The 26,113-nt window shown below is 35.3% G+C and overlaps 1 protein-coding gene across 1 annotated transcript in view; it reads left to right on the plus strand.

Annotated features, from left to right (window-relative positions):
* The window catches only part of LRBA (LPS-responsive vesicle trafficking, beach and anchor containing), a 771,345-nt gene that overhangs the window by 157,924 nt on the left and 587,308 nt on the right, over positions 1 to 26,113 (plus strand). The window contains exons 23-29 of the mRNA XM_011973242.1: positions 7,962 to 9,023; positions 10,003 to 10,181; positions 11,321 to 11,474; positions 11,902 to 12,082; positions 16,069 to 16,190; positions 16,634 to 16,741; positions 23,837 to 23,996. Of these exons, the coding sequence (XP_011828632.1) occupies positions 7,962 to 9,023; positions 10,003 to 10,181; positions 11,321 to 11,474; positions 11,902 to 12,082; positions 16,069 to 16,190; positions 16,634 to 16,741; positions 23,837 to 23,996 (1,966 nt within the window). The remainder of the gene's footprint in view (positions 1 to 7,961; positions 9,024 to 10,002; positions 10,182 to 11,320; positions 11,475 to 11,901; positions 12,083 to 16,068; positions 16,191 to 16,633; positions 16,742 to 23,836; positions 23,997 to 26,113) is intronic.

The following is a 26,113-nucleotide window of genomic DNA, read 5'->3' on the forward strand; positions in this document are numbered from 1 at the left end:
AAGCTGGGATGGTGGCATGCACCTGTATTTCTAGCTACTCAGGAGGCTGAGGTGGTAGGATCACTTGAGCCCAGGAGTTTGAAGTAACATAATAGTGAACCAAGATTGCGCCACTGGACTCCAGCCTGGGTCACAGAGTGAGACTCAGTCTTTTGTTAAAAATTGAAACATTACAAAAATAAAAATAGATATACAAATACATATATCGTATTACAGTTGTCTGCAGGCTTCTGTACAGTAAATAAGCTATACAGGTTTGTAGCCTAGGAGCAATAACCTATATTATAGAGCCTAGGTATATAGTAGGTGATACAATCTAGGTTTGTGTAAGTACACTCTATGGTGTTCACATGATGAAATTGCTTAATGATGCATTTCTCAGAACATGTCTTCATGATTAAGTGATGCATGACTATAGTTTTGCTTAGTTTATATGTTTCTTTAGTCCAGTGACTTACGGCTTTAAACAGATCTTAAAATTTTTCTGAAGAAAATAGTTGCTTTAAGGAGAGGCCTCTAGTGCCTGCCTGCTTTTGACCAAGAACCACATTGACTCAAGTTTTAGTATTCATTTATAAGATGGGATAATGCTAAGTTAATCATGGAGTCTTTTTATCTGAATAAAACTAGACCTATCACTTTTTGCTGTGAAAGTATACTTTTAAAAATACATGCTAAAACATTATTTATGAGAGGGAAAACAAAAGTTTACAGTTATAAGTTGGCTCTTATATTTGTTTACCTTTTATTTTAGTGTTTTATACATGTGTTTTAATTTTATTCTTTCGTGTGGATTTTCTTCATTTTTAAAAGGCTTTTCTGTTTCATGAGGCTTATACAAAGTAATTTATTTGAATGCTGTTAAGTTTTTTGGAATTTTAAATCTTTATAGCTGTTTTTAAAATAAAACAGAAACTTACGCCCTAAGGCTCTTCAAATTATTTTTTAATAAAGCTTAGAGTAGAACTGTAGTGATTCAGTAAGTAGGTGAACAATTTTTAGCAGCTGTTAAAAATTCCACTGGAATTACTGGAACAAAATTTTCTTTTCTCTAAAAGTATCTATTCTGAAGATTTTAAAATATTTTTATACATACGGTATTGAAGTGATGCTTTTTCCTTTTTGTAGTCATTTTGAATCTCAATATCACAAATTTATAACATGGTTCTTGATAAAGAACTGATGTGTAAAGAACTAATGTTGCAGAATGGGATGGCTTTTGCAGAGTTACATCAGGATACATGCTGCTGCTATAAAAAGCCAAAGAAACTCAATTGCAATTTTATTGTCCAGTTTGATAGATTTCCTGCCACCTTTGTAGCAGGGAAGCTGTTTGTCACTGTATACCTCTCCTCCAGCAGCTGAACTGGGTTTTATAAGCAGTAATAGGCTCTTCTAGTATAACTGCACTATGTTGGTTACTTTGATCTCAGGGTTTTAAAGTGTGCACCTAGTAACCTTTGTGATTTCATTGTCTTATTTGTTGTCTAGGTTTTCATTTTTTTTGTTTGTTTTTGGCTTCAAATTGAACATTTTTCTGTGCTTAAGTAATACCTTTTTCACTGGGTATGATAAAATGCTTTTACTCATTAATTAAAATTTAAATTAAGGCATTTAAACTCTTCTGAATTATGATAATTTTCTAAAGACATAATTTTCTAAACAAAGAAAACTAATACCTTAGATACTGTGTTTTGTGTAGACTCATATTGCCATAAGGTAGAATGGGTTTATCACTTAAAATGAATAAAGATTAGTCACGCTGGAGTTAAAAGTATGATATGAATTGGATTTCCTCCTAAATAGTGAATTTGAGGATAAAGTCCTAATTATCTTGGATTATTTGAAATAGCTGAAGATTTTACTTGCTATTTACTATAATCTGATGAAATATCTGAAGTATAAATTTCAGTCACTGTAAAAACTACCATTTAGATTGGGTAAAAGCATGTGGAAATAAGATTTTTTTTTTTAAAGAATTCTCTAATTGGTTTATTGAAATTATTTTTAAAATCATAAGATATGAACTGGCATATAGAAAAATGTATATGTGTTTATGGTGACTGTATGATAAGATTAAAAGCGACTTGTTTGAAGAAATTTCAAAAGTTACAAAATTGGCCGGACATGGTGGCTCATGCCTCCCAGCACTTTGGGAGGTCGAGGCAGGTGGATCACTTGAGGCCAGAGTTCGAGACCAGCCTGGGCAACATAGTGAAACCCTGTCTCTACTAAAAATGCAAAAATTAGCCAGGAGTGGTGGTGCATGCCTGTGGTCCCAGCTACTGGTGGGTGGAGGAATGAAAATCACTTGAATACGGGATGCTGAAGCTGCAGTGAGCTGAGATCGTGCCACTGCACTCCAGCCTGCGTGATGGAGGGAGATACCTCACAAAAATTACAAAAATAAAAAAGTTACAAAATTTCCACATTTCATGGATTGTCAGCACTTTATACCTTATTTAATTGCTAAGTAATTCTTGAAAAATACCTGATTTCTGTGTGAGTGTTTGTGTGTGTATTTTTACCAAATTTAAATGGTACTTTATAAAAAAAAAAAAAAAGAGAGAGAGAGACAGGGTGTTGCAGTGCTTCCCAGGCTAGAGTGCGGTGGTTCTTTACAGGTTCCATTTTATATAATACACTATAGCCTCATACTTCTTGGCTCAAGTGATCCTCTCCCTTCAACCTCTCCAGTAGCTAGGACTGCAGGCATGCACCTTTGTTCCTGGCTAAAAGTATTCTTAGCTTTAACAGTTGAAAACCAAATAGCATTTATAATTTCAAAAAAATTGAAATAATAGGTTTTCATTACAGGAAATCTTGAACCCAGCAGAAATGCATATGCACAGAAAACAAAAATTACCCATTATCCAAACACCTTTGTATAACTTATTATTAACATTTTGGCGTGAGACCTTTTAGTCTTCTCTTTTATACATAATCTACACATACATAGTATTTGCTAACAAAATGTGATCGTATTTTTACTATTTTACAGTATTATTTAATGATATCTTTCTTACATGAATTTAATGTCTGCATATTATTTCACATTATGGAGAAGTAAGGAGCATAAGATTCAGCTTTGATGTAACATTTGAATGTTATCAGACCACTTAAAATTCTAGGAAGGAGTGATCGTGTGAATGATTCAAGTTTTCTTTTTATATTCCAGCATTCTCCAAAATTGTATTTAGAAAAATTGATGGAAGAGAGATTTTAAAAATCTGTTGATTTATATTATAGTCATACTTTATCTGTTCCTTATCATTGAGCAATGATGAGCCTGGTTCAATACTGTAACCCTTATTTTGTAGTATAAATTCCTATACGTGGAATTTCCAGAGGAAGGAGTCTGTACATGTTTTAAAAAGTTTTAGTAGATATTGCTAAATTGCCCTCTAAAAATTTGTTTCAGTTTATACTGTAGATTTGCATGAAAGCATCTGTTTAGAATGTTTTTGAGAAATTAAAATTGATCAAGATGACTTTTTAAAAAACGAAAAGATTAGAAGTTATTTGCTGCAATATTCTTTTGTCAGTGTTTTTAAATGGAGATAGTACTACCAACCTTTAGAATTGCTCCTTATTATGTCAGTAATGCTTGATTTTACCATTATATCTGTTACCTATACCATTGTTGTACATCAGAGTCTCTATAAAAGATCTCATGAATGTGGTGGCAATCATTTTGACTTACACTCATTGATAATACAAATGGGAAGATCCACCTGTTTTTAAAGATATATGTTATTTATCAAAGGTTAGTAACTTAATCAGAAGTTAACATCATATTTAGCTGGTATTTTCATATAAAAACAGACACTGAAAAAGATGCATTTGCTTACAAACAAAATCCGTTGCTAAACATTGCCTAACAGTTTAAAAAGTCTAAATTTTACAGGTTATACGGTTTTAATATATAGGTTAAAAAGATAATATTAACATCTGGATGTATTGTGTTTATCTTTTATCTACTAATTAGTAAATTTGAGTGCCAATTAAGTTGGAAGTAATGGCAAAAGAAATGTTATAGTCATTAGCTCATAAGTATCTTTAGTAGTTTATAGAAGTGCTTTCCAAACATTACAAACAGCTATAGATTAGCTATCAAATGATTGTGAAGATTAATGACTAGTCTTTTAGTTGGGTCATTTAGAACAATATCTGGCAATTAATTGGAAATTATCAGTTTTAAAGTCACAAATATCTTAAGGAAAACAGCATCCAAAAAGATAATACTGATAATTGTTCAATTGCAAGTTAGCTTTTAGACCATTGGATAAATTAAATTAAGGGCAAATTTGAAAATCAACAGACTTTAGAATTTTAAAAGCATTTCAGATTCTGAAGGTAAATGCTTTTCTATCCATGGTTTTATACTCTGACTATTAATCAAGTATGAAGTGAGAATAAATACTTTTTCAGATATTTGAGATCTCAAAACATTGAAACAAAGAAACATATACATCCTTTCTTAAGGCACTGCAGGATATTGCACAAAAGGAGAGAATAATACAAAGAGAAAGAAATGAAATATAAGAAACAAGAGACAACATAGAATAGAGATGAAGGGGATCTCCAGGACTGTTTTAGAAAGGGAGATCCCAATAGCAGCTATGTAGTAGACAGATGACAGTCCATCTGGACTGGAGCAGTTTCACTCAGGAGAGGGGGACCTGTATTCTTATTAGGAGTACTTAGCTTGCTTGCCTTCATCATGTGCTGATTAAATTCCTGTTTTCCTGTCTAATGTGAATCACCTGAAGATTCTTACTTCACTCCACAAAAACATGCTGTGCTTTGACCCACTTCTTAGGGTAGAGGTTCACCATGGTGAGCTTAGAAGTGAAAACTATAAAGTATTTTATGCCAATACACTCTACCTGGCATACACCACCTCTGATTCTCCAGTTCTCTTGACCTCTATATTTCCTGTATTTCCTAATGACTTGCCTATAAGACTTCCCAGAAATAGCTTTACATATTCTCTCAAATCAGCTGAAGCCTTGCTGCAACTCACAGATTCTGTGTATCTTGTCTTTTCTTGGGAGCCTCACTTGTGGCAGTATTGCTCTTTAAAATACAATTGACTAGATTTGTGTTAGATGTAGTTTTTTAAACTAAACATAATGGATAAGTTTAGTATATAGACAGTAAAACTGTCCTTTAAAATTATCTCCCAAAGCTCTGTCCTCCAGGTAAAACTGTAAACAGTGAACAACAGAAATATCAGGATAGTGATTTCCTTCTGATTGTAGTGGAGAAGTAGGGAGTACAGTTTGGGCAGGGCACGTAGGGGAATTGTGAGGTACTGGTAATGTTTTACTTCTTGACATGGGCGATAGGTATGTGAAATAAAAAAAAAATTGTTATTTCTTAACCTGTACATATAAATTACATGCACTCATGTTTATTGATCCATTGTATAATACGAATTCTAAAAACCTTTAATATAAATAAAATCAAAGCAAATGATTATTGAAAACTAAAGTCATTCTATAACACAGGCTATTGTAGAAATAAATGGCCTATTTTCAAAATGACCGTGAGGTTGGTAATATGTAACTTGCTTTCTTTTGATAATGATAATTGTTTATTCATGCAGAAATGCTCTCTCTAAAGTCAGTTTTCCCAAAAGTAGGCTAACCAGTCCTTTTTTTTTTTTTTTCCAGGCTGGAGTGCAGTGATGCTATCTTGGCTCACTGCAACCTCCGCCTCCTGGATTGGGTTCAAGCAATTTTCCTGCCTCAGCTTCCCGAGTAGCTGGAATTACAGGTGTGTGCCACCACGCCCAGCTAATTTTTGTGTTTTTAGTAGAGACAGTGTTTCGCCATGTTGGCCAGGCTAGTCTCAAACTCCTGACCTCAGGTGATCCGCCCGCCTCGGACTTCTAAAGTGCTGGGATTACAGGCATGAGCCACCATTCCCAGCCACTGATCTTTTAAAAAGGGAAATCAGATTGTCTTCCCTACACTCTTAATTCTCAAACGGCTCTCTTAGAATAACATACAGTCTTTAACACGGTCTATAATGTTCTACAATCATAATCTAGCTCGTGGCCACATCTTTGACCTCATTTTCTTTAGTTCTCAGTTTATTGCTTTATTATTATTCATCATACATGACAAGCTTATTTCAGCTCCAAAGTCTTTGCACTTGTTCTTCTTTGCCTCAAACTCTTTTCTTTTTACATGGCTTGCTCTCTCTTTTATTCTTGCCTTTGTTCAAATAGAACAGAGAGGCCTGCTGCAGTTACACTAGTAAATACACCTTCTCACCTAGACTGTCATCACAGTTCTTCTCTGTGTACTTCCACCTCCCTTCGAAGCTCTTATTACTATTTGACATTATCTTACATATTCGTGTGTTTATCTTCTGATACCTTCATTAAAATATAAGCTCTATGAAGTCAGGAACAATGTGTTCATCACACAATGCCTGGCATGCTACCGATGTTCTGCAAATTTTTGTTAAATGAATATGAGGAATTGGTCAATTAAAATACAGAACCCGTGTCAAATAAAATATTGTCATTGTGAATGTAAAAGAAATGGATGTTTTGTTAATGTGATTATATCATTTTACTGTTTAGTGAGGGATACATGCATTTATTGTTGAAATATTATAAAAAGATTTCTAAGTTTTAGAATTAACAACATAGTTACAATTAGGAAAAATACAAATATTCACAGGAAAATATTTATTCCTGGAACGTTTTTGTTTTTAGGTATATCACATGGCATGAATGTTCTGTATATGTCATGAGTAAAGGCGAGTTAATATCAATAGAAGGAACTTTTTGCATTGAGAGTCATTTTTACTTTTGTTTGCTTTTCATCTATGTGTATACTCTTGTGATTCAATAAGGCCTATTGATGTTTGTGGATAAAAAGATCAGCTTTTCTTCCTTGATTGTCCTTCCGTCCTCTTATACTATGGCTCAATAAAGATTTATTCAATGAATGTTCAGCTTACTCTATATAATAATGTAGATTACAGAAACAAACACTTTTGGGATAAATAAACTATAATTAGGCTTATACTTTCTGCATGTGTTATAGTTTTTTCTGGCATTTTTGTTGCAAGAGGTGATGGGGGGGGGTTACCATTGAAACACCAATGGAAATCACATGTTGGTGGATATGAGATAATCCTTAGAAAGATTTTAAAAATTCTAAATCTTGTGACATTAACAAGTACAGCACTCTCTAAAAAAAAAAAAATTTGCTTTTTCAGTTTTTTTTCCATTTGGGTAAAAGGCAAAGCATGATATAGGAACGTTCATGGTGCCTAATATATATAATAGTCGCTCAGATATAAATGGAATGAATAGATGTATGGATGGATCAATTGAAACATTCAGACTATTTTCGACCAAACTTTGGAAATTATGGTTAACCTTTGGAGGAAGGGCTGGATCTTTTTTCTCCCATTGCTAAAAGAATTTGTTTTCATTAGTTTAGTGAGATAATGATTTTGTAGCTTAATAGATATATATAGAGCTACTGTAATGGTGAGCATAATTAATTGATATTTTTAATCTCTCCTGCGGACAAGTCCTGGGGAAATTGGTATTCATAGCAGTTGAAACAAGTGTTATCCAGTGCATAAAGCACTTCCCAATAGTACATACTTAAATTCTGGTACAAGTTATGGTGGCCAGTAGAATAGTGTATCTTTTTCCTATACATCTTTAATAATAGGCTAAATAATTATGTTCTTCTTGTGGTTTCATGCTATGCTACTTGTTAACATTAAAATTGGCTGTAGTTTTTAATGAATATTTAGATTTCTGTGACTGACTTACATTTATCATTCTACTAAAATAAAATATAGGAAAATTACGTTTTATTGTATTATATAAAATATGTATTTGAAAATTATTTAATTTTATATTTTGTATTCTGTGTTCATTTCTCATGCATATTTTAACTGAATGTATATTTTTCACCTAGGTCACTTTTGAAATACACAGAGAAAACCTTGCCAATATATTTAGGGAACAGCAAGGAAAAACTGATGAAGAAATAGGACTGTGTTCTTCAACTTCAGTTCAAGCAGCCTCTGGCATTAGAAGGGATGTTAACTTTTCAGTAGGATCCCAGCAACCAGGTACGAAGGATTCTCCTGTCTATCCTCATTTCACCACAAACGGTAATGAAAATTCAAGTATAGAGAAGACAAGTTCACTAGAATCTGCATCTAATAGTGAACTGCAAATTACTAATGCATCTTATGAAGAAATGAAAGCTGAGCAAGAAAATCAGGAGTTACCAGATGAGGGCACTTTGGAAGAGACACGGACAAATGAAACAAGGAATGCAGGTGATTTAGAAGTATCTTCTGACTTAATAGAAGCTGTGACTATTTCCTCTAATTCTTTTATAACAACTGGCAAAGATTCAATGACTGTCAGTGAAGTAACTGCTTCTATAAGTTCTCCTTCAGAAGAGGATGCTTCAGAAATGCCAGAATTCTTGGATAAGTCTGTAGTAGAGGAAGAGGAAGACGATGATTATGTGGAACTGAAAGTAGAAGGCAGTCCTACTGAGGAAGCTAATCTACCCACAGAGCTCAAAGATAACAATTTGTCTCCAGCTGCATCGAAAGCCAGTGAAAAACTGGACATGTTTGGTGATGATCACAAATTAGTATTTCAAGAAGGAAAACCTGCTGCTGAAAAGCAAACTGATACTGAAACTCAAGATTCTAAAGATTCTGGAATTCAGACTATGACAGCATCAGGGTCTTCAGTTATGTCACCAGAAACTACTGTTTCCCAAAAAGCTGTAGAATCAGACCTTGGTCAGATTCTGGAGGAAGGGAAGAAAGCAACTAACCTCACTGCAGAAACCAAATTACTTAGTGATTGTCATGGTAGTGTCTCTGAGGCTTCTTCTTCTGAGCAAAAGATTGCCAAGTTGGATGTTTCCAGTGTTACTACAGATACTGAGAGGCTGGAGTTGAAGGCCAGTACAAACGTGGAAGCACCTCAGCCTCATCGACATGTGCTTGAGGTGATTTTATATATTGTCGACTTCAAGTATTTTTGCACTGACTTAAAAAAGAGCATGTGTACATACTTAAATTTATTTTATTTTGAATTTGGTTCACATGCTATTTGCAATTAAATGCAGTGAATGTGAAGATTGTATTTCAGATCGTTAGCACAGTGTTTGACAGTGAATGTGAGTTCATTAAATGACAGCTTTTATTATTATTTTTACCATAGCCTCAGCAAAAGTTACCACTTTGAAGGATTGGTATAATTTTAGTTGATAAAACAAATATTGGAAACACTTGCATTTTAGCTTTTATTTGACTAACCCAATCCTAGTACATTAGTTTTCCAGCAAACTCTAGGGCCACCTACCTGCCAGTGTATAATTTTAGTTGCCAAGCATGTGATTTAGAAGTGTCTTAAGAAGTCTATAAGAGAGAGGAGTCTTTGTGAGATCTAGAGGCACAGCCTTCTCCTCTGTCTGTATCTCAGAGTGACCCATGAGACAACGCTTGGTAGCATGTTGTCATTTTCCACTTTATTCAATTCTTATCCTCTATCCCGCCTTCCTTTTTTTTTGTTTTTGTTGGTTGGTTCTTCATTATGTTATCTCTGTTTTTATTCTTCATTCTAGCCACTTCATAATCCAGATGCCACTTAGATTTTAAATACTGTCTTTCTTTTAGGCTAAGGCTAAAAACTAAGAACTGTTACTTGATTCCTTTATAAAATGCTACATAGTGGTAATACTTAACGTGGTTCCAAGCTAATTACTTTCGAATTGCGGTAGTTTCGCACTTTTGATAGCTTTGCTTACATATACTAAAATATTAATGTTATTACTCATTGATAATTTTTCTCTCTCTAATTTGGTTCTTATAGTGTCTTAAAAATGTGTTAGATGCATTGCATAGAAGCTACTAAATTATTTACTTTGCTAAAGCCTCCTGCTGAAGTTGAACCTATTTTATTACTTTTTAAATTTTCTGTATTAGATATCAAGGCAACATGAGCAGCCAGGGCAAGGAATAGCACCAGATGCAGTTAATGGACAAAGGAGGGATTCCAGATCTACTATGTTTCGTATTCCTGAGTTCAACTGGTCTCAGATGCATCAACGTTTGCTCACTGATCTATTATTTTCAATAGAAACAGATATACAGATGTGGAGAAGGTTTGTCTATATGTTTATTATGGAAGATGTTTATAAACCTAGTCTTGATTTTCAAAGAAATCTATAGAAACACTTTGTAATTAATTCCAGACATTTGGTTAAAAAGTAGAATAGAAATTATTCTGTGGTAGGGTTTTACTGAATTAACTTTTATTCTCCATTATAAGAATGGAATCCTTATCTGGATTACAAAAATGAGAAAAGTAGAGGTTTCTCTTTTAAAAAATCTGTAGTAGGTTTCCTGTAGCAATTTTATGGCATGTAATTCCCCAGAAGGTAGGTCTATCAAACTGGTTTATTACTAGAAGTATTAAAAAATAATTGGTATAGGCCGGGTGCAGTTGATCAAGCCTGTAATCTCAGCACTTTGGGAGGCTGATGCGGGCGGATCACAAGCTCAAGAGATCGAGACCATCCTGGCTAACAAGGTGAAACCCTGTCTCTACTAAAAATACAAAATTAGCTAGGAGTGGTGGTGGGCGCCTGTAGTGCCAGCTACTTGGGAGGCTGAGGCAGGAGAATGGCGTGATGAACCCGAGAGGTGGAGCTTGCAGTGAGCCGAGATTGTGCCACGGCACTCCAGCCTGGGCAACAGAGCGAGACTCTGTCTCAAAAAAACAAAAAATTGGTATAACATTATCAATATTTCCAGTGTATTTTTAGCCTTAAAAAAACCGGGGAACCCAAAATAACCCCCAATGGAAGATTTATGATTTTAAAGGTACCTAATTTATTTCTTTTTGTGTAAGATTCTTGTTACGTTTAAAGGCATTTTATAGGCATTACAGAAGAATATTCATTTTTAGTAGCACATTTACCACTATTTACCTCATAATTTTTGTCACATGATTTCTTAGTTTTGTTCCTAGTTAGGATAATTTTCTTCAACTTTTGATATCCAGTGTAAAATGAATAGTATTTATGTTTCAGCACTGAAGGAGGGCATGGATAGTAGCTACTGATATGGAATGGTCTGTTTCTTCTGAAGAAGTATACACCCCCCAAATGCCTGCTGCGTCATCTTCCTTCAGTTTTCAAGATGAAGCAAAAGCACCTTCTTATCTTCCCTCCCCTCAAGTAGGCAAACTGTGATTTCCTTCCTTTAGCTTTATCAGTAAACATCATTTATCTTTGGACAGCCATTCAACAAAGACAGTTATGGACTTCGTGAATAGCAGTGATAATGTCATCTTTGTACACAACACAATTCATCTCATCTCTCAAGTGATGGACAATATGGTCATGGCTTGTGGGGGTATACTGCCATTGCTTTCAGCTGCTACATCGGCTACAGTAAGCACTTAATTACTATATAAAATTGGTGTGAAAACATAAGTGTTATGCAACTTTATTGACTAAAACTTAAATGTGGTGGTTACTGTGCATCATAGGTGCTACAAATAAAAAACAATAGGATCTTTTACTTGAGAGGACCTTAGAATCTGTTCTAGTAATGAAAGAACTAGAGAGAATGTTGATTCCCTAAGTATGAGTCAGGTAGTGAAGAATATAGTTCATGGTGTTTCACCTGTATGTTTCTGTTGCTCCTCCTCATCCCCCACCCTTTTTAGATGAAATAATAAGTATAAATCACTCTGTGTTACTAGGTTTCTGAAAGTCTGACTTCTTATACAATTTATAAAATTTAGGACTATATCTGGTAAAATTATTTTTTTTCAGAATATGTATATATATAAATGTCAAACTGTATTCTTTACAGCATGAACTGGAAAATATTGAACCTACTCAAGGCCTTTCAATAGAAGCCTCTGTGACATTTTTGCAGAGGCTAATTAGCCTTGTGGATGTGCTTATATTTGCAAGTTCTCTTGGCTTTACTGAAATTGAAGCTGAAAAAAGTATGTCATCTGGAGGAATTTTGCGGCAGTGTCTCCGACTAGGTGAGCTGTTAAAAACCGTTGGGAATTTACTAAAAGAAATTTTCAGTAATTCAGAGATGACACTGAAAATTATCCATCTTCTGTTGGTGAGAAGATATGTGTTAGCTAATTTGTCGTATGTTACTTTTTAATGTACTTTTTAATGTACATAGTAGTAGTTGGTAGGTTGGATGGGGAAGAAGGAGGATGTATTTTGAAAAATTTACTGAGGTGATTTTGGTCAGGAGTTTCTACTCTCCCCTATCCTTTTAATTTTTATTATTTTTTCTTTTTTCTCCCTGGGATGGTGGTTCTGCTTTGTTGCCAAGGCTGGTGTCAAAATCCTGGGCTCAAGTGATCTCGCTTCCTCATCCTTCCTAGTAGCTGGACTTAGAGGTGCTCTCCTATCTCATTTTGGTCTAAAGTAGTGCTTCTGAAATTTTAAGGAAATACATAAACATAAGATGATTAAAAAACACAAGGTGATTCATAAATTTGATGATCTTGTTAAAATGCAGATTAGATTATATAGGTCTAGGCTGGGTGTGGTGGCTCACACCTGTAATCCCAGCACTTTGAGGCCAAGGTGGGCAGATCACCTGAGGTCAGGAATTCGAGACCAGCCTGGCCAACATGGCGAAACTCCATCTTTACTACAGATACACAAATTAACCAGGTGTGGTGGTGCACACTTGTAATCCCAGCTACTTGGGAGGCTGAGGTAGCAGAATCGCTTGAATCTGAGAGGTGGAGATTGCAGTGAGCCAAGATCGTGCACTGCAGCCTGGGCAACTTAGCAGGACTCTGTCCCAAAAAGAAAAGGTGATAGAGGTCTAGGGTGAGGCCTAAAATTGACTACCAAGTCCCAGGTGATGTTGATGCTGCTTCTCTTACAAACACACTTGAATAACAACATTAGAAACTAGCATCATTCAAGTACAGCCTTTATTCAAAAAAGCTGTGGTAAATTTGTTAAAGCAGTTAAAAAAATCATGAAATCTCTCTTCTTCTCTTGGAAACACTTCTTCCCTAGGTAAAAGTAAAAATACATGGACTTTTTAGTGTTAACTGGACTTCTTAGGTGAAACAAAAAGGAAAAAAACAAAAACTTTTTTTGCATAACTTTCCTTCTATATAGTTGTAAATACCGAGACTTTGTTAAATGATTTGATTATTAAATGAAGAGAAAATGGTGAGGAGAGAAGTCACAAAAAATGGAAGCAAACCGTTAGGAACCATGGTCATATGAAGAGATAAAGCACCTATGAAAACATACATGGAAGTGGAAAATCTAGTTAATGATGTATTTTTCGTATTTAACAAGAATATCTGTTACATAAACTAATGTATACCTGTGCTTTTCACCACAAGTGTAATTTTTACTCAAAATAATATTCAAAGTATTTAATAGTATTTAGTTTAAATGTAAAATTCCAAGTATTTTATATTTAATAATCAATGGTATATCCAGCTATTCTAAATAACTTGGAATAACAATTTATAGATAGTTGTTTTAAAATTTAAGAGACATTCTAATTGTGAACATAACAAAAGCTATCATTTATTGACTATTGTCATTTGTCATTGTTGATTTTCACAGTGACAATTTTGTCCTTTTTATTCATGAGGAAATTGAAGATAAAAGAAATTGGGAAACTTATCTATAGCTAAAAAGCTCTAATTGGTGAAGGTAGAATTTGAATACTATACTTTTGTCTAACTAGTGCTCCTACTCTATTGTAGTATATACTTCTTTAATCTTTCTATTAGTATTATAATTAAAATATTTAGACTTTATTGCTCCACGTGTGCCGTTTTCCAAGCCTTTTCAATTTCCTAGAAAGAGTACATTTCTAGAAGTAAAAGTACAAGGCTATACTAGCAAAGCTTTACTCAAGAATCATCAGATTCAGAGGCTAGGGAAATACTCTTTGTTCCTAGTTTTTCATAGCCATGGAAAGAATTGAGAGATAATTTAACCTACCCCAGTACAGTCTGTTCTATATATGGAAATGAGACTTAAAAACGACTTGTCCAAGATAATTTAATAGAGTATAGTAAGCAAAGTAACAGTCCAAATGTGTGATATCTCTTTTTTAAAAATTGTATTTCTATAAATTTGTGGGGTACAAGTACAATTTTTTTACATACATGGATTGCTTAGTGGTGAAGTTAGGGCTTTTAGGTTATCCATCACATGAATAATATACGTTGTTCTCTCTCCCTCTCCGTCTTTCTTTCTTTTCTTTCTTTTCTTTTCTTTCTTTCTTCTTTTTTGAGACGGAGCCTTACTCTGTTGCCAGGCTGGAGTGCAGTGGCAAGATCTCAGCTCACTGCAATCTCTGCCTTCTGGGTTCAAGAGAGTCCCCCTATCTCAGCCTCTTGAGTAGCTGGGATTACTTCACACCCAGCTAATTCTTTGCATTTTTAGTAGAGATGAAGTTTCACCATGTTGGCCAGGGTGGTCTTGATCTCCTGACCTCGTGATCCACCCACCTCGGCCTCCCAAAGTGCTAGGATTACAGGTGTGAGCCCCGCACCCAGCCTGAGTCTCCATTTTCAATCATTATACTCTCTACATCCGTGTGTACACACTATTTAGCTCCCACTTATAAGTGAGAACATATAATATTTGTCTTTCTGTGTCTGACTTGTTTCACTTAAGATAATGATCTCCACCTCCATCCATATTGCTGCAAAAGACATGATTTCTTTCTTTTTTGTGGCTGAATAGTATTTCATTGTGTATATATACCACATTTTCTTTATCTAGTTATCTGTTGATGGACACTGGTGTCCTCATTCCTGTTGTTTCCTGAGTTTGGGGTTAGAAGTTAGGATGGCACCAATAAGAGTAACTGAATGAAACCAGAAAATGAGGTGTGATTTTTAACTTTGTAGTACAGACCCAAATTTGATTTTATGCAACTTGTGAAAAAGATTGTATGGAAAGTATTTCCTGGGTCTGATAGCAAATTTGACAAAGTAAAATATTTCTTGGGTCTGATACCAAAATTGACAAAGTTGTATTCCATATTCTCTCTTCCCTCCACTTGTTCCCTCCTTCCTTTCTTTCAACTTTTATTGCTCTCTTTGGGCACCTTTCAGAACACTTTCTTTCTAAAATCTCATGCCTGCTAGCCATGTGATATGCCAGTGATTCTTTGGGAAGTCCTCACTTAAGTTTGCCATTCTGTTCCTAATTTGCTCTCACTCCTTTGCTCAGTTTAAGTACCTTGAGTGCTACAGATTTGGAGGGAATTTAAATGATTGGTATCAAGCAATTCATAGTGAAGGGTTCATAATGTAATTCATCATTTAAAATCCAAAATTAATTTCTAAGTAATCTAACTGCCTGATTTGTGGGAGCCTTAGGTAATTTTAGACTGTGTATCTAATTCCTTTTCCTGTCTCCTGTTTTCTGAGCAGTTTTAATGAAAGCTAGTAAGTGCTGGACCCTATAAAGCTTCTTAGAAAAGCTATATCCTCTATCAGGCTCAGTTAATATGCTGTAATGATGCAATATAAGAAAAACATCAAAGTTTCTGGTTTAACTAATTTACTTTAATGATAGTAGTAGAGGATTGTTACCTAGACTAGTTCATGGTAATGTGCTTTGTTCCCTATTTTCTTCCATTTCTTTCAATTCTTTTCTTCTCCATCCTTTTCTTAATAAAAGATTGTCCCAGCTAGCTTAGTCGAGATCTAAGAAACAGTAGCCTGTTTTTAAGATTCCTGAACTGATTTCCTTTCAGCAAACCCTAAAGGTTTAGACCACTAGGCCATACTGCCTCCCTAAAGCTTAACTGGGCCATAGCATGGAAGCTAACAATATCAGACAGTCAACACTAGGCAATAAAGTCTAGGGACATTTTACGAATAAGCTGAATGTCATCTGTTTTTAATAAAATCTTATGTAAATCATATCGTGTAGTTGATGTTTTTCACTTCCATAATCTTAAATATTAACTTTTCTTTCCCAATCTTTTCCTTAAAATAAATTACAGTTTGTGCAGTAGCAGTAAGGAATTGCTTGGAGTGTCAACAGCATTCACAACTGAAAACTAGGGGAGAGAAAGCCTTGAAAACAATACATAGCCTTATTCCCTTAGGGAAATCTGCAGCGAAGGTAAGTATACAGATTAATTAATTTTCAAAAAGCATACTCCTGTTTTACAATTAAGATTTTTATTTGCTCATTTCAACATAAAGTTAAATAAATCTGGCAGAGATTAAAATAGTTACTTTAGGCCTGGACATAACATTCAAATATTTGTGTTTAAATATACAATAAAGACTTGTTTATACTTAATCTTGTCTCCTTTTCCCAATGTTTACTTTTCTTGTTTCTGTGATGCCTTTTCCTTCAAATATGTCATTTTTTTCCTGTATGCCATCTTTCTCCACCTCTCTCCCCAACCCCTCAAAGGAGAAAGAAGCATACACACAAAGTGGGGAAAGGAATGCTATAACTTTGCTTTTCTGGTTCTTGGAATACTGTGTTTGTTTTTAAAGTATATCTGTGTAATGTGTATATGTGTATATATATACTTTTTTTTTAATCTTAAATAGAGCCCAGTGGACATTGTGACTGGCGGTATATCTCCAGTAAGAGATCTTGACAGGCTTCTACAGGACATGGATATTAATCGACTTAGGGCAGTTGTTTTCAGAGACATAGTAAGTTACAATATTTCTTTCACATACTCTCTTAACTGTTCCATATTTCCTCTTAGGCCTAATATATTGAGATTAAAAATTCTTTGTAATATCAAATAGTGTAGCAGAGATAGAAAGGTCTAGAAACCAGTTCTTTTGACAATGATTTTAGAAACAATGACAATGATTAGAAAGGATAGTTCATATAAAGGGAGTTAGTAGATCAGTGTAATGATATTAAAAGGAATAATGCATTATTACATAGTCAGCGGTCTAAGTACTATACATGTATTCATTAAGTCCAACAACTTCTTGAGCTGTACTATTGTAATTTCCATTTTATAGATGAATAATCTGAGGCACATAGAGCTTGAGTAACATCTCTAAGCTAATGTTGATAAACAGTGATAAAATCAGGATTCAAACCTAGCAGTCTTAATTCTAAAATTGATGCTCTGAATGTAATAAAATGTTCAACTTCTGAGTGGCATGTTATTTTACTGAATATTGGATATTTTTTCCTCAAAGGTATACTAATGTGATAAAAAGGTGCATGATGAAATGTTGCTCTCAGTTTGATGTTTCTGATTTTTTAAAGATGAAAAACAGTTTTGTTTCAGCTGATTTTGATAGAAAACATTGCTAAATCTTATGTAGAAAATTTAAAGTCATATAGAAAATATAAAGGTGGAAGTAAAAATAATTTGTAATTGCACTCATCAGCATTTGGAATATTATCATTAGTAAATATTTGTTGAACACTTACTATATGTTTTACATATATATTTCTTATAAACTTTCTAACCTCAATTTTTCTTTTTCCCCTCCCTTTGTTTTTCAATAGTTTGGTTCTCTTTAGTTCTTGACTAGGTTTTTATACACATGTAGAATTTGGAGTATTAACAGTACTTAATAGTATTGAATACTTACTGTGTATTAAACATAATACTGGATGCTCTTATCAGGGGTCCCCAACCCCCAGACCACTGATAAGCACCTAGGCTGCACAGCAGGAGGTGAGATGAGCAGAGGGTGAGGAGTGAAGCTGAGCTCCGCCTCCTGTCAGATCAGCAGGAGCATTAGATTCTCATAGGAGCATGATCCCTATTGTGAACTGTGCATGCGACAGATCTTGGTTGTGCGCTCCTTATGAGAATCTAGTTATAAATGTAATGCACTTGAATCATCCTGAAACCATACCCCCTACCCCCACCCCGCCTCTTACCCCCGACAGGTCCATGGAATAATTGTCTGCTATGAAACCAGTCCCTTGTGCCAAAAAGGTTGGGGACCGCTGCTGTATATGTATGTTTAATTCTCACAATAATTCTATGAGGGAGTTAGCAATATTTAAGTAATGTGCTTAAGATTATACAATTAGTGAGAGGTGAAAGTGAGTTTAGGACTTAGGGAATTTGATTCTTGAAATTTTGATCTTAACTAAAAGGCTATACTACCTTCTTAGATCTCAGTTCTCTAGTAGCTGTTATTATTCCTTTAATTAAGAAGCCATCAACTTTCTTTTCCCCCTGGAATCCTTTGAATGTGGTCAATTTGAGGACCAAATGTTGCTGTTTTCTCCTCTGTTCACTTATTTTCCATTTGGCAGGTTCTGAGTCTATTGTCCATTAACTTTATATTTCCTAGAATGATCTTTAAAAATCTAGAATAGAATTAGCCACATGTGGTAGCACATGCCTCTAGTCCTAGCTACTTGGGAGGCTGAGTTGGGGAGGATCGCTTGAGCCTAGGAGGTCGAGGTTACTGTGAGCTATGATTGTGTCTCTACATTCCAGCCTAGGCGACAGAGCGAGACCCTGTCTCTTAAACAAATAAACAAACTGGAATAGATGATGTTACTATTTTTCTTTCAGAATTCTCTAATAGCATCTTTTAGTGGTTAAATGGAATCCGGACTCTTCACAGTGCCTCTGGATAATTTGGCTCTTGTAAAACCTTCTAACCAGTTATTATATTACAATATTCTGCAAACAGAATTAGAATATCTCTTTTAATGATTATTTAGTGATAAATATATCACTAAATAAGTGATCAATTATTTAGTGATAAATAATTTTAAGTATTTTGTAATTATAAAAGTTATATAATCACCTTATAGGAGTTTTAGAAAAAAAGAAAACACTATATTTTACATGCTAGAGTTTAGCCTCTTTAGGGAACAAAAGGAACCTTTGATGAAAAAGGAAATGACTGGCTGGGCACGGTGACTCAGGCCTGTAATCCCAGCACTTTGGGAGGCTGAAGCGGGCGGATGACAAGGTCAGGAGATCGAGACCATCCTGGCTAACACGGTGAAACCCCATCTCTACTAAAAAATACAAAAAACTAGCCGGGCGAGGTGGCAGGCGCCTGTAGTCCCAGCTACTCGGGAGGCTGAGGCAGGAGAATGGCGTAAACCCGGGAGGCGGAGCTTGCAGTGAGCTGAGATCCGGTCACTGCACTCCGCCTGGGCAATAGAGTGAGACTCTGTCTCAAAAAAAAAAAAAAAAAAAATTTAAAAAATAGAAAGAAAAAAGGAAATGACCTAAGATCGAGGACATAAAGAAATTTCTACCTTGAGGCTAAGAGCTAAGGTTTTTAATCACCCTAATCTGAGTTCAGATTTGCTTTTTTACATACTATATGTCCTTAAGTAAGTTGCTTCTCTACGCCTTATCTTGTTCAAGTTTGCTAATAAAAATATATGTGAAATACATAACACAGTGCCTGGCATACAGTAAATATTCAATAAATGACAGCTACAATGGAAAGAAAATTCATTTCAGGAGTTAGGATTTAAATGTAAAAGATTTATGGGATATTTTTTATTTGAGGCCAAAAATCGGGCATATACTGTAAACTTCATGTGGTAGTTAGTAAACATTGAACATATTAATGGGCTAAATAAGGATTTAGATTGGCATAACTAATTTATAACGGACTATGAAGTTAAGGACAAGTAAATTATTTGTCTGCATTTTGAATATTAATGTCATTAGCAGCAGTTATTAGATGGCAGAATTGTGTGGCAGAAGAACATGGCTATGTCTAGAGAAAAGGGGTGGTTTATAAAAAGGACAAATGGACCTTTATTTTTTCCAACAGACTAAGAAGTCATTACACATGAACCTGCAAAATACCATATATTTTGTCAGATCATGAATTGCAAATATGTTGAAGAATTGCATCAAGTGGATATGTTCAAATCAAGCCTATCTTCTGTTTCTCTGAAATTGATTATATCCAAATTTTTTGACATTAAGTATTAACTATTAGTCTCATTTTTACCATTAGCTTCCATTTACAGACATGCCTCATTTTATTGTGCTTTGTTATTGCACATTGCTGATTACTGGATTTTTTTACAAATTGATGCTTTTTGGCAACCCTGTGTCGAGCTAGTCTATCTGTGCTATTTATCCAACAGCATGTGCTTACTTTATGTCTTTATGTCATATATTGGTAATTCTTACAATATTTAAAACCTTTTCATTATTATTATTTATCTGTTATGGTGATCTGTCATCAGTGATCTTTGGTGGTACTATTGCAATTGTCTTGGGACACCACAAACCACACCCATTTAAGACAGTGAACTTAATAAATGTCTGACTGTGCTACGAACTGGCCATTCCCATCTCTCCCCTTCTCCTTGGGAGGGGCCATTCCCCTGTCTCTCTATTCCCTGAAACACAGCAATATTGCAATGAGGTCAATTAATAGCCCTACAATGGCCTCTAAGGGTTCAAGAGAAAGGAAAAGTTGCATGTCTCTCACTTTAAATAAAAAGCTAGAAATGATTATGCTTAGTGAAGATGATATATCAAAAGCTGATACAGGTCAAAAGCTGGGCTTCTTGTGCCAAACATTTAGCCAAGTTGTGAATGCAAATGCAAAGTTCTTAAAGGAAATTAAAAGTAAACGATTACTCCAGTGAGCAAATGACTGATAAGAAGTAAAACAGCTTTGTACTGTTGAGTTGAAGGAAGGTTTAGTGGTCTGTATAAAAGATCAAACTAGCCACGCTATTTGCTTAGGCCAAAGCCTATTTCAGACAAGGCTCTAACTCTCTTCAATTCTGTAAAGGCCGAGAGAAGTGAGGAAGCTGCAGAAGAAAAGTGAAGCTAGTTTAAGGAAAGTTTAAGGAAAGAAGCTGTCTCCATAACAGAAAAGTACAAGGTGAAGCACTAAGTTCAGAAGAGCTAGGTAAGAAACTGATGAAGGTAGCTACTAAGCAACAGATTTTCAACGTGGACAAAACACCTTTTATTGGAAGAAGATACCATCCTACAACGTTCCTAGCTACCAGGAAGTCAAGCCTGGCTTCAGTGTTACCAGGGACAGGCTGATTCTCTTGTTAGGGACTAATACAGCTGGTGACTTGAAGTTAAAGCCAATGCACATTTATCATTCTGAAAATCCTGGGACCCTTAAGAATTATGCTAAATCTACTCTGCCTGCACGCTGTAAATGGAATGGCAAAGCCTGGGTAATAGTGCATCTGTTTACGGCATGGCTTACTGAATGTTGTAAGCCCACTATTGAGACCTGTTTGAAGAAAAGAGTCTTTTCAAATTATTACTGCTCATTGATAATAAACCTGGTCACCCAAGAGCTCTGATCAGATATACAAGGAGGTTCATGTTATTTTCTTGCTTGTTAGTGAAATATTCATTTTGCAGTTCGTGGATTAAGAGTCATTTTGACTTACTATTTAAGAAATACTTCGTCTTATTATTTAAGACATAAATTTTATTAGACTGTAGCTGCTACAGATAGTAATTCCTTTGATGGATCTGGGCAAAGTGAATGAAAAATCTTCTGGAATTGATCCACTATTGTAGATAACCATGAAGAACCCATGTGATTCACGGGAAGAAATCCATGTATCAGTGTTAGCAGGAGTTTGGAAGAAACTGATTCCAATTCTCATGGATGACTTTGAGGAGTTCATGATTTCCATGGAGTAAGTCACTGCTGATGTGGTGGAAATAGCAAGAGAATCAGAAAGAGAAGCAGAGCCTAAACATGTGATTGAATTGCTACAATCTCATGATAATACTCCAACAAATGAAGACTTGCTTCCTACGGATAAGCAAAGAAAGTGGTTTCCTGCAATGGAATCCACTCACGATGAAGATACTGTGAACATTGTTGAAATGATAACAAAGGATTTAGAATATACCTAAATGTGTTTGATAAAGCATTGATAGGGTTCAATCCTGTGAGTAAAATGATATCGAACAGCATTGCTTGCTACAGAAAAATCTTTTGTGAAAAAAAGATTCAGTTACTGTGGCAAAGTTTGTTGTCTTATTTTAAGAGATTGCTACAGTTACCACCCTCACCCATCAGTCAACATCCATGAACTTGGAGACACGACCTTCTACTAGCAAAAAGATTGTGACTCACTGAAGGGTCAGATAATTGTTAGCATTTTTATACAATAAAGTATTTTTAAATGAAGGTATGTGCATTTTTTTAGATATAATGCTGTTATACAATTAATAGATTACAGTGTAGTGTAAATGTAACTTTTATATACACTCGGAAACCAAAATACTTGTGTGACTCACTTTATTGTGATAGCCACTTTATTGCAGTGGTCCGGAACTAAACCTGTGGTATTTCCATAGTATGCCTATATTTATCTGATAGGGAACAGTGTTCTTCATGTTCTTATTTAAAATTTTAAATTTACCTTCTGCTTGAGCCTTTGCTTTTCAGAGTTTGATGCATAACCTTGAGTTTTTTCTTTAAATTAACAAGTTCAAACCTATTTGGGAAAGTTAGTAGAATAGTGATGTGGGTAGGTTCTCCTTAAAGATGGGGAATTTGACTAGATGAAGAGGTCAGTGATATACAGATATATAGGTGACCTGTAGAGCTAGAATGGAGCCTAGGCCCTTCAAGAGGTCAGTCTAATTTGTCTGCTTTCTCATACTTTATTTTTAATCCTGATACATAGTTGTTTGTACTGTTTAAAATACTCTCAAGAATTCCTTTGTGGTCAGGTGTGGGAGCTCACACCTATAATCCCAGTGCTTTGGGAGGCCAAGTCAGGAGGATTGCTTGAGGCCAGGAGTTCGAGACCAGCCTGAGCTACATAACAAGAACCTGTCTCTTCAAGAAATTAAAAAACAAAAATTAACTGTGTGTGGTGGTGTATTCCTGTAGTCCTAGCTACTTGGGAGGCTGAGGCGAGAAGATCTCTTGAGCACAGGAGTTCAGGGGTACAGTGAGCTATGATTGTGCCATTGTACTGCAACCTGTGCGATGGAGTAGGACCCTGTCTCAAACAAGAAAAGAAGGAATTCCTTTGGCATCATATTCTGTATCTAATGGCTTCTTTTTTTTTCCTCCTACATGTTTATTTTTTAGCACTTTTATTGTGATATTTTATGTATTTTAGCTTTTATGATTATAGATAAAAATAACCAGTTATCCTCATATCATTATGTATGTATGTACGTATATATGTATGTATGTATGTATATATTGAGATGGAGTCTTACTCTGTCACCAAGACTGGAGTGCAGTGATGCGATCTCGGCTCACTGCAACCTCTGCCTCCTGGGTTCAAACCATTCTCCCACCTCAGGCTCCTGAATAGCTGGGATTACAGGCATGTGCCACCACACCTGGCTAATTTTTATATTTTTAGTAGAGATGAGGTTTCACTATATTGGCCAGGCTGGTCTCAAACTCCTGATCTCAAGTGATCTGCCTGGTTTGGCCCCCCCAAAGTACTGGGATTACAGGTATGAGCCACTGCATCTGACCTGTTTTCATAGAGTTATAATGACTATTTGTTTGATTAACATTATAATGTGTATTAGGATATATGTCTTTAGATTGAATAATTTTTAAAAATGAGCTAGCTTCTCTCCATATTTTGCAAGTATAAAACCTCTCATTTAAAGACATTTCTCTAAGAGCCTTTGCCTAATGTTTACTCAATAAGTTTGTTAATAAATTTATTATTTATATAGGTATGTATTTTCTGTGTATACTGAAAGATTTGTGAACATGTTTTGTATTTAAACGTTGTGATGTAAAATGTAATTATGTTATTTTATGGTTACATAATCAACTTCTTTAATTTTTTTTTCCCAGGAGGATAGCAAACAAGCTCAATTTTTAGCCTTGGCAGTAGTATACTTTATCTCTGTTCTTATGGTCTCCAAGTACAGAGACATTTTGGAACCCCAAAATGAAAGGCATAGCCAGTCATTTACGGAAACTGGCAGTGAAAATGGGAATGTATCACTCTCTGGTAAGTTTGCATTTTCTATTCCTTTGTACCAGATTTCAAATAAATGTTACTTACTTTTGATGGTTAAAATATTGATATTGGAATTTAAATCCATTTATGTGTTAATTAAGTGAGAGCATACATATATTTTTATTATTAACTAAATGTTTTGGCTTAAATATTGTGTAATTAATTGCAACTGGGATTTTTTTTTGTTCTTTAAATGAACCATCTAATTAAAGGTAAGTCAGAAAATGGTATCTTATACAAATAAAGAGTGGAAAAATTTTATTGACTTAATTTGCTATGAAGAATCACTAACTCATATTCTCTTACAAGAGACAGACTTGTTAACAAGTAACTGCAATAACTGGAGTTTTAAAAGTAGCTGCCAGTTATAAAAGTATAGTTAGTAAAGTAGCTGTTGCAGTTATAGAAGTAGCTGCCACCCAAAGGAGGCAATTTATTATTCACTAGACATTCATTCAATATCTACTGGATACTTGGGTATATATTCATGACTAAAACAAAACAAAAAAAATATGTCCTTACGGAGCTTACATTCTAATGGGAGGAGATAAAAAATATGTACATGTTATAAGTAAATTGTATAGTATTTTAGAAGGTGGTAAAAGTGCTTAAAAAAAAGAAAAGGGAAAATAATAAGCAGAGTAAAAATATAAGGAATGACCAGGAGTTCTTGGGTATGGATTTTTCTCTGAGGGAAATGAGAGCTCATTGGAGGGTTTTGAGTACAGTAGTTATAGTTTATGTTTTTAAAAGTACCTCTGGGCTGGGCGTGGTGGCTCACACCAGTAATCTCAGCACTTTGGGAAGCTGAGGCAACTGGATCACATGAGGTCAGGAGTTGGAGATCAGCCTGGCCAACATGGTAAAACCCTATCTCTACTGAAAATACAAAAAATTAGCCGGGCGTGGTGGTGGGTGCCTGTAATCCCAGCTACTTAGGAGGCTGAGGCAGAAGAATCTCTTGAACCCTTGAACCTGGGAGGCAGAGGTTGCAGTGAGCAGAGATCCCACCACAGCACTCCAGCCTGGGTGACAGAGTGAGACTCCATTTCCAAAAAAAAAAAAAAAAAGGTAACTCTATATCCTGTGTAGAGGATATAGAGGGCAAGGATAATCAGTGTCAGATACTGCTGTTTACTACCTTACCCTGCAGCTTGGTGGCTTAAGACCATAACCATTTTAATCTTTCTTACATGATTCCTTGAGTTATATTTGGATAGGGCACAGTGGGCATGGTTTATCCCTGTTTCAGATGTTGTTTGCTGGGTCTGGAAAATCTAAGATGACTTTTCTAATAGTGTATGTAGTGCCTCAGGTGGGATGGCTCCAAGAACTGAGACTGACTGACTAAAACAGCTGAGCTGGGATTATATATCTATAGCCTTGATACTTGTTCTCAAATGAATTCCTGGTTTCCTTCATTAGTTTGGAGAGCATCTCTGTCTCCATATCATCTCTCTACATGTTCTTTCCAGCAAGGTAGATCAGAAATAAGCCACACTTCTTACAGAGATGTTCAGAGATTCTGGGATTGCAAGAGCTACCAGACCTTCTTAAAATGCGGGCCAAGCACTGGCCCACTGCTGCTTTTGCCAGATCCTGTTGGTTATTGTCAGTCAAGCCTAGTCTAGATTCAAGGGCTTATCAAGGGATGAGTACCAGGAGACATGGGGCAGTAGGATTATTGAAACAACCCTCCTCCACAACCAGTTAGGAGGATATTGCAGTAATCAGTAATCCAGGCAAGAGGTTATGGTGGGATGGATTAGGTTGGCAACTAGAGATGGTGAGAGGCAGTCAGATTCTGGATATGTCTTAGTGGTAGAAAAAACAGAACTTTAAAACATTAGGTGTGCGTTTTGTGAATGAAAAAGGTAGTCAAAAATGATTACAAGGTACAGTGGAGTAGATTAAAGGTGAAAGAGATTTTCAGGGAAAGATAAAAAGAGAAGAAATTCAGTTTTCAGCATGTTGAGTTTGAGATGTTTTTTAGACATGTAAGATAAGTTGTAGGCCAGCAGTTGTATTTAATAGTTTGACTTTTTTGGTGGGGGGTATAGTGGTATTTAAAAGTTGGAGAATGAATGATATCACGAAGGGACCAAATG

The sequence above is a fragment of the Mandrillus leucophaeus genome, unplaced genomic scaffold (genome assembly GCF_000951045.1).
Source record: "Mandrillus leucophaeus isolate KB7577 unplaced genomic scaffold, Mleu.le_1.0 Scaffold136, whole genome shotgun sequence".
Taxonomy (NCBI): Eukaryota; Metazoa; Chordata; class Mammalia; order Primates; family Cercopithecidae; genus Mandrillus; species Mandrillus leucophaeus.